We start from the raw sequence: 12,077 nt of genomic DNA on the forward strand, positions 1-12,077 counted from the left end.
AACCAATATCTCTGAGCAGAAAGCCCTGCAAAAAGTAGTGGACTTGGCCCAGTACTTCACAGGCCAAACTCTCTCCACCATTGAGAACATCTACAGGAAACGCTGCCATCAGAGAGCAGCAGCAATCGTCAAGGATCCACGCACTCTGTTCAGGCTGCTGCCATCAGGAAAGAGGAATCGGTGCCACAAGACTCACACCACCAGTTCAGGAACAGCTGCTCCCCCTCCACCATCAGTCTCCACAACGACAAACTCAATCAGGGACTCCCTTAAGGACTCTTACTTTCCACATTATTTATTACTGAATATTTATTTTCTGAATTGCAGTTTATTTGTACTTCACTCACAGAATTTACATTTCACTCTTTTATATTTATATCTTTTCTTGTGTACAGTTTGTTTTTTGCATTACTGATAAGTAGAACTTCCACCAGACCCACAGGGTTGTATGTGATGTCATGTACTCTAACAATAGATCTTTGAATTTTGAACTTTGTACAATTAAAGCCTTACCATTTCTACTCATGTAATTATAGAGTTTTTGGATCGTTTTTTGGATCATATTTGGGGTGGGGGGGGGGGGGTTGATTTTTTTTTTAAACATAGGTCATACTTTTGACCATAATAAGTACCTGCATCCTTCAAGGCACTGGGATCTTGAATGGCTGGGACCAGGTGGTAAGTCCATGGTCTGGGTGTTGGGAGCACAGATGTATGGGCATCCAAGGCAAGGGTCTGTGGTTGAGGGTTTGGGAACTCAGGTTGGTGGGCAGCCAAGGTGAAGATTCATGGTCGGGGCTTTAGGAGCCTCAGATTGATGGGTGGCCAAGGTGAGGGTCCGCAGTCGGGCGTCGGGTGGCCAAGGCGAGGGTCCACGGTCAAGCTTTGGGAGCTCGGATGGACAGGCGGCCAATGCGAGGGTCCGCGGTTGGGCTTTGGGAGCTTGGGTGACCGAGGCGAGGATCCACAGTCAAGCTTCGGGAGCTCAGACGAGGGGCCGGCTGGTGCCAAAAATAGTGGGGGTGGGGGGGGGGGGGGGATATGACCGTTTAGATGGGTCATTCAGAAAACACACAATGTTTGGGCCAAAATAAGGGTCAACTGATATATGGGATCGATATTATACGAGTGTATACTGTACTTGCTGCAGCTTCTCTGGTGCATAAAGCACTTGGGAAGAGAATTCACAGTAGGACGTGATGTGCAAATAATTGTCTGAGTCAGTGGTGCAGAAGGAACTTTGGTCTTGACAAGATTCAAGTGCCTGATATCTAATGGAAAATAAAACTGTTCTTGGACCTAGAGTGTCCGACTTCAGGCTTCTGTATCTTCTGCCTGAAGGTAGCAGTGGGAAGAGAGCATGGCCAGGGTGATGATGTTGCTGCCTTCTTGAAGCAGCACCTCACGTTGATGTCTTCAATGGGCAGGACGTCAGTTCCCATGACAGACTAGGGTAGGTTTGTTACTTTCTGCCACCTTCTGCATCCCTGGGCACTTGAGTCTCCAAACCTGGCCATGATACAACCAGTCAGTGTACCTTCCACAGTGCATCTGTAGATGTTCGCTAGAGTATTTGACAACTGTCAAATCTCTTCAAAGTGCTTTTTTTCAAAGCTGCCTTAGCTGGATGGAAAATATGGTCGACTTTCATGGATGGATTTCAGATTTATTGTCAGAGTGCATACGTGGCATCAAATACAACCCTGAGATTCTTTTTCCTGTGGGCCAGGCAGAATTACCACTTATTGGTAGTGCAAACATACAGATATAAACAAATATAGAAAGTAAACAACTGCGCAATATAATAAAATGCAAAAGTGCGAGTCTTTAAATGAATCCCTGATTGAGTTTGTTGTTGAGGTGTCTGATGGTGGAGGGGGAGCAGCTGGTCCTGAACCTAGTGGAATGAGTCTTGTGGCACCTAGACCTTGCTCCTGATGGCAGCAGCAAGAACAGAGCGTGTGCTGGGTGGTGTGGATCCTTGATAGCATGCAAAACAAGGTTTTTCTACTGTATCGAGCTACATATGACAAAAAAATTCAATCAAATGCAATTCGAGTCTTAAGATCCTGTTATTATGAATGGATCACTATCACAATGTACATTTATCCCATAAGCATTCGGATGAGATCTACTTCTGAAACCTCAGTACATACGGAGTATCAGCAAAAATAGTATACTCACTGCTCCCTGGTACATTTCAATTTCTTTTTCTCCAAAGTATGGCATTTGTTTGAACGGGTTTATAGAGATAAGCACAGGCCCAATATATGTCTGGACAAACTTAGTTAAGGTTCCACTTCCTAATTTTGAACAAGGTTTTAAAATCAATGTGAGAACAGGACCCATGTACAATCCCAAACATCAGTCACAAATCAGGGGCTGGTTAGAGACAAAAGGCCAGCGCACGAGTGACTGCGGATAAGCAGCAGTTTCATAACAGGTGGGCGGATCAACATTGAGGCAACAATATGCCCATCTGTACGGTTCTGGTGCAAAACTGGAGGGGTGCGTAAATTCAGGAAACAATGCGCTTCTTTGCAGTCTGAACCAGTTCCCAAGTTGATGTTTCTTAAAATTAAGAATTAAATAGGTAAAATACACAAGTTTAAAATTGTAAAAGTCAATATTCTCTGAAGTATCACATAAACCTTTGGTGAAGATGGGAGCCCATATTTAGCCAGCCGAGTGAATAAAGTTTGAATAACATGGCATCACCCGGGATGAAGAGCTCGCCGTTGGGGTGACTCTCATCAATCTCCTCATCCCTGCCTAGTAAGGGGTGCTCCGGTCAGACACTTTATCTGTAAACTTGAGGGAGGGGAGTTCATCATCTATAATGTTAGTGTTTGTCTTTCGGGCAGATCCGCAGAGGGGGAGGAACCTGCAGATGCAGTGACGGTTAAATGTTTTCAAAGAATGTGACTCAAAATAAAGTAAAAATGCTTTATGGGAAGCAAATGTGTGATCGGACGAGGCATCAAATATTGATTTGGGAGCCACAATGGTGCAAAAAATGAGCTATCTAATTCTGAGAGATGAGGATTTGACAGAAACAGAGGGTTTGAACAGCAACTTCATTCAACTCCTCCTCATTTTTAACTCAGAACATTGCTGTGCCAACCCTGATCTACAGAGGAATCTGGGGCTGCAGGCCCATAGCTCCTTCGAAGTCCATAGGGTGGTTAAGAAAATGCTTGCCTTTGCCTGGACAGGGGATTGAATACAAACGTACAAAGTCACGTTGCAGCAATATAAAAACTTTGGTCAGGCCACACAGAATAATGTGCGCAATTCTGGTGGCCTGATACGGGAAGCATGTGGAGATTGTGAGAAGGGACAGAAAGGATTCACCAGCCTGTTGCCTGGTTCAGAGGGTATGAGTCACGGGGAGTGGTGGGAGAAACTTGTGTTGTTTCCTCTGGAGTGTTGGAGGCTGAGGGGAGACTTAATAGAAGTCTATAAAGTTATTTACATTTTAGACATATAGCGTGGTAACAGGCCCTTTCAGCCCACGTGCCTGTGCCACACAATTACACCCAATTGACCTACAACCCCCCCGGTATGTATTGAAGGGTAGGAGGAAACCTGAGCCCCTGGGGAAATCCCACACAGACACAGGGACAATGAACAAACTCCTTACAGACAGGGTCGGATTCGAACCTTGATCCCGATTGCTGGCGCTGTACTAACCACTATGCTAAATGTGCTGCCCCAAATGAGAGGCATTGATAGGGTAAACAGTCAGAAATCTTTCCCCAGGGTTAAAGTGTAACATACTAGGGACAGGCCTTTAAAGTTGGAGTGGAGGTAGGGGAACTTTTGTGGCATTTATTTTGTACATTGAGGGTGGTAGGTGCCTGAAATGGGCAGCCAGGGGCAGAGAGGAAAGCAGATATAAAAGCAGAATTTAAAATGCTTGTAGATAGATACACGATATGGAGGGATAGGTGTCAGTGCAGACATTGTGGGCTGAAGGGGCTGTTCCTATTTGTAGTGTACTATACTCAATATCTGAAAAAACCCCAGAAAGAATCAGAGAGATCCAATAGTATTTAACAGGGCCAAAGTTCCATTAAAATTCTGACCAAGGGTCTTGAACCTGAAACCTTGACCCTGTTTCTTTCTCCACAGATGCTACCTGACTCTTCAAATGTTTCCAGTGTTTTTTTTGTACCACTGAACACGGAAGCCACATAAATCTGAGAAGCGATGGAGAGTAGTCGGTCCACTGCCTCCAATTGAGGCAGCTATCTTCTGAATCTGTGACAACCCCTTAATTCAGTTACTGCTCAACTCAGAGGCTGGGCAGATGCACATTTCTGTGGCTGTTGCCCTAGTCCTTCCTTTCTGTGGTGGGGTGGGGGGGAGTTCAGGGTCAGGCTTGGCAGCCCTTACACACCCCCACCTCCCAAGCTGATGGGGGGGGAAGGGTGTGTGTGCCAGGTTTGGAAATGTTGACGGCCAATAGTTGGGGACTGGGCGGGTGGCAGCAAACTGGAACGGGAGCTGGGATATCAGGAAAGTGATTGTTGGGGAGGAATTACAGAGTTGGGGTGGGAGAAGCCACATCTTGGGAGGGAGTTTATGAGTGGCTGCACATAGCGTGGTTGGGGGCTAGGGTTGTAAAGCTGTCATTGCAATGCAGGGGATCGACCCTCGATGAGGCAAGACTTTAACATGCAGGTGTCCCTGACCAACTCTCCACCCATTGACTCAAGAGCGCCCCGGACCAACCAATCCAAGTCAATGAACACCTCAGGGAATGAGGTTACACAACAGGTTTTGGGCCCAGTTGAATTTGCCAACTGGGAGCCAGAATCACAATCTGTTTGGGAACGAAAAGCAGAGCTCCGAATCCTGGTTTGTGGCCGAGAGTCCAAGATCAGGCTGGAATTTTTAAACAGAGCACTACAAAGAGTTAATCACATGAACAAATAATAATAAATAAGCAGGCTATTTGGGAATGCAAACACAAAACAATTCCAGTGTCACTTGACAAAGACTTTCAAAGTCATCCTCGTTTTACCTGCTCTGAAAAAAAATGTATTGAAGTGTGTCCTTATTTCTAAAATACTAAAATAACAGCACTGGAGATGGGTCCTGTTCCAATATAACCACTCTTTGAGCCAAGAGCTTTACCTCTAAAATTACAACACTGCCAATTTAGAGCAAACAGTCACTCTTTTTCTTTGGAGATTGTAACAAAACTGGTCTGCAAAATAATTCAATGCAGGATCAATTTCATCAAAAACACTCCTGTGTTTCCAAAGTCCAAAACATCTCTTAAAATCAATGCAGTCATGTTCCTTTGAATGAAATAACATTTTGCTCGGATTAGGAGAAAAAATAAGACCCTGGTTAAACCTGTAAATCAAGGGGAGACTGGAATTTATGGATCATCTAGTATTACTCTGGACTGCATGGATTATCGGGAGCCAGCCTTTGCAACTCTAGGTCTTATTCCAATGTCCATTTATGCCCAAAGGCCTGGCGTTGCAAACTGACTCTCAGCATCTGGGCAGGAGGCAGAGTCAGACTGCTTCCCTGTACTTCCAGTCACGCTGCCGACTCACCATTGGACTGCCAGATTGTTGCAAAGGATGCAAAGGTTGAGAGGCTCGTAAAATGGTGCGAGAACAGCCCGAGGTTCAACATTTACATGACAAAGGAGATGACTGGGCTTCAGGAAGACTGAGGTTGCCCACTCTCCATTACAAGGCAATGGTTCCGTCGAGAAGGGTACGCCGATCCCTGATCGGAATTTATTGTCACGAACATGATCACAAAATTTGTTGTTTTGTGGCAACATTACAGTGCAAATATTGCAATAAACTCCTGGACACCACAACGCCATCTATACTTCTTCAGGAGGATGAGGAGGGCAAGGTCCCCATCTTGACAATATTTTACAGGTGCCCAATTGTGAGTGTCCTGCCTGACTGCTTCGTTGTGTGGGGATGGGAGCTGCAGAGCTTCGGACCAGAAGTCAATGCAGAGGACCGTCAAAATGCCCGAGAAGGTCACTGGGGTCAGTCTCCCTTTCCTCGATTTACGTCAGTGTTGTTTAAATAGAGCTAAAAAAATAATTGAGGATCCTTATCTAACACACATTGCTTAAACTCAGCAGAGGTTCTCTTTCAATTGCTATCGGGTGACCAATTAGCAGGGAAACCACATGATGGTTCCTCAGTGTATTATGTACTGACCTTCAACAGGCCCAGGGGTGGAGGGGGTGGGGGGGGGGGAGGGGCGCAGTGAGACTTTAGAACGCTCTTCCCCACAAAGTGCAGTGGCGGAAGTGGAGAACTAGAATACTTTAAGATGGAAGCAGATCGATCCTTGTTAAGCAGAAGGGTGAGGTGTTGTGGGGGGTTTAGGGGAGCGATGCTGCTTTAAAGTTACGACCACATCATTCGTCAGCCAATTGAATGGTGGGGTAGGTTTGAGGGGTGAATTGTCCCACTTCTGCTCCTAATTCTTTACTCGCAAAAGGCACAAATTCAACAAAAAGAGTCTTGCGTGACATGGTATGCGATTAAGTTTATAAAATCGGGTAAGATGAACAGTCATTGACGTTTCTCCATGGTCTAACAGATGAAGGCATAGTTCTAAGGTTAGAGGGGAAAGATTCAAAAGAGACCGAGGGGCACCCTCTTCACACAGAGGGTGGTGGGTGCATGGAACGATCTCCCAGAGGAAGTGGTAGAAGTGTGATGTTCTATAGGATAGGAAAGGCTCAGGGGGATATGGGCCTAATGCAGGCAAAAGAGACTAGCGTGGATGTTGGACCAAAGGGCCCGTTTCTGTGCTGTTGAATCCTGGGGGCAGGCAGACAATACATTACCAGGTTTCATTCCACACTCACCAGTGGAAGCTGACTTTGGGCTGGATGAGGTTAAAGGGAAGAGGCTTCTGCTCAGTCTTCCTTTAAAATTCACAGGCCAGGCAGGGGGCAGGAGCAAACACACCTACATAAATAGTCCCGGACCAAACGGAGATCGGCCCTCACAGAGGAGGAACATGGCAAGCCCCTGAACGCAGCTCCAACCTCAAGCTTTGTCAAAGGACCTATAGAGTGAAATGGCTTCAAAGGGTACGAAATGATGCAATCCACTCTAAAATATCATGTGGTCGGAACATCTCAACTTAACACAAGTTTATTTGTTTCGATGCAAATATTAAAGATGAATTTAGGGCCGACCTTGTTGGGTTTGGCAGTGAAACTTCAGTTGGCCTACAAATAACATGCCATTCACTGACGCTGCTGAACCTCCTGTCGTTGTGATACACCCTGACGATGTTTCCACACCCCTGACTTTATTTCCTGTCTGCCAGCTGCTTGGTAGTCTTTTCAAAAATAAATAAACCAGTCAACTATTAGGCAAGTCACAGGCCATGAACACATTCAGTGATGTCAGCTCAGCAGAAGGTGAATGGCTCTTTGAAAGAATTGTATTTTGAGGCTGATTAGGAATATTTTGTTGAATCGGAATTTATTTTTATTCATGGGCTGTGGGCTTCATGGGCTGTGGGCTTCACAGGCTGGGCCAGCATTTAATTGGTTGCCCTTAATCACCCTTGAGAAGGTGGTGGGGAGCTGCCTTCTTCACCTGCTGATGTGTGGGGGCAAGGGAGGGAGCTCCAGGGGTTTGACCCAGCGACGGTAAAGGAACGAGGATGATGCGCGCCTTGGAGGGCAACTTCCTGATGGTGAGGTTTCTTTGCTTTCCCTGCCCTCGTCCCAGCTGGTAGAGGTCATGGGCTGAGAATGGTGAATGGAATAAGGTCCACGTCCTGGAAATGCTGTTTGCAGAGCTCAGCTCTTCACTGGTTCAAACAGTTAGACCAGATTCTCGCTCAGCAGCCAGGCACATGATGCAGATAATGACAGCCCATAACACAGAGTACAGTGCCATACATGGCAATCGCAGACTTTCCTGTTTAACCCAGTGTATGGTGCAGATCTAAAGCATGAAAATCTGCAGACACCGCGGTTGGCTGCAGACACTGGAGAAACTCAGCAGGTCAAATGGTGTCCTTTACGTAGCAAAGATAAAGAACCGACGTTTCAGGCTTGAGCCCTTCATCAAAGTCTGGGTAAAATGTCGGCAGACATCCAAACAAAAGGATAAAGGCAGGGGGAGGTGTTGCAAAGGCGGGAGGTGATAGATTGAGAGGGGAGGAGGGACAGCTGGGGGAAGGGAGGGAGGAGAACTGGAAAGGGGAAGGGAAGAGGGGGAAGATGGTGCAGATCACCTCCCCTCGATGGGATTTTACCCAAAGAAAAGAGACAATGGAGATGTTCATACTCAGGAAAAAAAAACCTGCAAGTTAGGTCTTCTCCCCAAAGGGAGACCCTGGACCCTTCTCCCCCGAAGGGAGACCCAGATCCTATTCCTGAAGGAGCCCCAAATCTCCGAGGAGAGTCAGACCTTAATGGTGTGAATGAATAGATGGAAAATGATAACCAGATAGTGAGCAGAAGTCTGTGACTGGCAGCACTCCCCTCTGTGGCCCGAGACCAATGTTGGAAAGCAGCAGCCACACTCCCTTCATTTGGTACGGTGACTGTATTGCTTCCAGATGAGTGCGAGACACCTGCAAATCTCAAAGAAGACGCCCAAGGGCTGTGCTGACTGAAAGGCAAGTAGAAGGTGCCCACACTGACTGGTGGAGCAAAGTGTGCGCTCTGCGCAGGAGGACACAGACCTGGGAAGCTGCCGCCTAGCCCCAACCTACCAGCGCAGGCACCCAGTGCACTGGATATTGTGGCAAAGGCCAGGATTCTTCAATCCTAGCCCCTGCTAGATCAAACCCTATTGAGTTACATTCAATATCCAGCTTGCATTTATAAATAAAACTGCTAAGGAAAAGAGACTATTATGAAGTTGCACCTTGCCTCAGCAGGGTACCCATATTTTCCACGCTGGTTACCCTGTTCACATGCAGTGGGTGTCTGGAGCAAATTTAGAGATGCATTCACCACAGGAAAGGAGAGCCTTTTACCACTGAGGTGAGACACGTGTTAGAGGACATGGGCTAAGGGTGAAAAGGGAGATGTTTAACGGAAGAACCTCTTCACGCAGAGTGAGTGGAACAAGCTGCCAGCTGACGTGGTGAAAGCGGACTCTCTTTTGATGCCCAAGTTTGGACAGGTCCATGAATTTGAGGGGTATGGACTGGATGCAGGTTAATGAGACTAGAATTGACAGACTAGATGGGCCAAAGGGCCTGGTTCTGTGCTGCACAGTTCTATTTAAGGAGATAGATTTAAACAAGAATTGAAACATCAGCTCATGCATTCTTTAGTTTACATACTGGAAACTAAACATGTTTAGTTTGGGTGACCCAAACATTGTGGTTTCTTGGTGAAACTCGAAAGTCTTCAGACGCTGTGATTGAGATAGAAACACACGAAAATTCTGGAGGATCTCAGCTGATCTTTCAGTGTCCATAAAAAGCAAGGATATATCGCCGATGGTTCGGGCCTGAGCCCTTCAAGGAATAAGCCAGAATGAGCCAAGAGCAGGAAATCTCAGACAGAATTTAGACAGAGCTGGTGGAAGAAGGGTTTTGGTGGGTGGGGGTGGGGGGAATGGAGGCAGGTTGACAATAGCCACAGAAAGTACTATTAGTGCCATCCAGTTGGAGGGTGCCCAGACGGAAGGAGAGGTGTCTTTCCTCTCATTTGCGGGTGGTCTCCGTCTGTCAGTGCATGAGACTATGGATAGACGTACATCAGCAAGGGAATGGGGATGGGGAATTGAAGTGGGCGGCCACTGGGAGATCCACGCTATTGCTGAGGACAGAACCGAGGACCCAGTTTGCGTCCTGCCTCTCCGACATAGCAGAGACAACAACGGGAGCACCGGATACAGTAGACGGCCCCTGCAGATGAATTGTTCTCACTGGAGGCAGTCGAATTTCTTCACTTACTGTTTTCCTTTTGAGCCCTGTCACAGGCGAATTGATGCCCAGAGTTATCAGTGCTCATAATAAGACAGAGACACACAGAGTACTTCTTAGTTAAATCAGGGACACAGAACACAAGGAGGTCAGCAGTAGGCTTGTTACCTTACCTGAACACATTTCCCGCCTGCATCCCCAGTGGGGGTTTAAAAGGATACAAAAATGTAATCATCCATGTAGCGCTTCTTGAGATTGTCGACAATGCCATCCTCGGTGATTTTCGAGAGAAGCACCATATCATCCACTCCACTCTGCTTGACATTGTGGCTTTGCCAGTGGTACCTGAAGTGGCCTTTACTCCCCTGCAAGAAAACAAAAGGTTGGCACACGATTTATAGGCAGCTGGGATTTGGCTTCACACGCAGGCCTGGATTCACCATTAAGCAAAATAAGCATGTGCTTAGGGCACCAAGGGAAGGGGGCACCATAGTGCCAGATTTACCATGGTGCAGCTGAACTAGGGCCCCCACAATAAACAAAAAAAAAACACGTTATATTTAATATCGTTGATATTGAATTTTTAATCTATTACTTCACATTCAGCACTTATCAAGCCCTAATGTCTTGTCAGTCAGACAATGGAAGGGTTGGGGGGAACCACTGTTGGGCTGTACTTAGAGCTTCAGTTGGCCTTAATCCGGCCCTGTTCACATCTCATTTGCTTTGATCTCTTCTCCCATTGCTTTAATCTATCTCTATCAGCATTTCTTTCCATTCATCTGGTTTTCATCTCCTTTCAGCTTATGGCAGCATTTTCATTGCACTCAATCTCCATTTGCAAAACCTCATTTTTAAGAACAAAAGTTTCTCGTGGCTTTTCTTTCTTCTGAATATTAACCCAAGTAAGTCATGCTTTTCCTAATATCCAGCTGAAAGCTCTTTCTCATCAAGTATACCCTCCTGTCCAGTGCATCTCAACTAGAGGGCCTTGGCCGATTGGTGGGCCTCAGTGAGCACTTTTCCACGTGGGTCTTTAAAAATGTTAAATAAAGTACTTTAAATTAGATAAAGATGTGTTTCTTGCTGAGCTACCTTTGATTCGAAAATATTGCTCAGTCATTGCCATAGTGAACCAAGGCATGTTAGGCCGGAAGCCAGGTGGGCCTTAGACCGAAAAAGGTTGAGAACAACTACTCTAATCCTATAAACAAATTATATGAAAACTTTTAATTCAAAAAGCCAAAAGCATACACATGACAATGGGTATATTATGAAAACACTTTTCATACCCACTAATGAAATATGCTTATTGGCATTGGCAAGGCCAGCATTGGTTGTGCATCCTTAGTTGACCTTGAGTGGTGAGCTGCCTTCTCGATCCACTGCAGTCCATCTGGTGGAGGCACTCCCAGGGTTCTGTTGGGAGGGAGTCCCTGGATTTAGACCTGCCAGTGGTATATTTCCAGGTCAGGGTGGTGTTCTCATGCATCTACTGCTCCTGCCCTCCTTGTTGGGGGAGAATGACGAGTCAGAGACACATAGCGCAGAAACAGGACCTTCAGCCCACTACATCCACGATGACCCTTTTGTTCAGCTGCACTACTGAAAGCTGCCTGCAGGAGCAACTCAGGGATGCACGTGTAGCTTACTGCTCTACTCACTATACCCCCATGGCTGAGTGGCCTGGTGTTAATGTCAGCCCGCGAAGTAATAAAACAAACGGCAGAATCAATTAAGCACACAATAGCTTCCTTATTTAACCGTGGTAATGCTAGCGGGAGTGAGGGCTGATTAAAGAAAGAGCTTAGCAACTCGCTCCCTCCACTGACTCCCCACTCAAAGCATCGGAGTGCACCTTTGGGAAGGGGTCTGCATGAAACCCTTACAAGTTTAACAAATCTGGCAATTTTGTGTTTACAATAACATGTTCCCCTGTGGTGTCTGCAAATGTCTGGGAAATATCAGGGTGTCCTTTACTCAAGGTGTATTGACATTCTTTTGGAGTTAGTTAGTATCTCACTGCAGCACAGAGAAGGTCACATTAAGAAGGCAATTATATTCCCAGCATCTTCCAAGCAGCTACTGTATTTTCTCACCTAATGCATTAACCCTTTGTTAAGCATATTTGTTAAACTGATTATTTCACACAGGCACCATTCCAGTGT

General features: G+C 46.2%; 1 protein-coding gene across 5 annotated transcripts in view; it reads right to left on the reverse strand.

Annotated features, from left to right (window-relative positions):
• myo1ea (myosin IEa) overlaps positions 1 to 12,077 on the reverse strand; it is a 162,862-nt gene that overhangs the window by 93,597 nt on the left and 57,188 nt on the right. For 4 of the 5 annotated variants that reach the window (XR_011348776.1, XM_069911259.1, XM_069911258.1 and 1 more), the window contains 2 exons: positions 10,131 to 10,274; positions 2,185 to 2,274 (listed from right to left, as the gene is read on the reverse strand). Coding sequence is in view for 3 of the 5 variants with exons in the window: in XM_069911259.1 (XP_069767360.1) it covers positions 2,185 to 2,274; positions 10,131 to 10,274 (234 nt within the window). In the remaining 2 variants the exon portion in view is untranslated. Of the gene's footprint in view, positions 1 to 2,184; positions 2,275 to 10,130; positions 10,275 to 12,077 lie in introns of those variants that run through there. The other variant, XM_069911260.1, reaches the window with a different exon arrangement.

The sequence above is a fragment of the Narcine bancroftii genome, chromosome 14, assembly GCF_036971445.1.
Source record: "Narcine bancroftii isolate sNarBan1 chromosome 14, sNarBan1.hap1, whole genome shotgun sequence".
Taxonomy (NCBI): Eukaryota; Metazoa; Chordata; class Chondrichthyes; order Torpediniformes; family Narcinidae; genus Narcine; species Narcine bancroftii.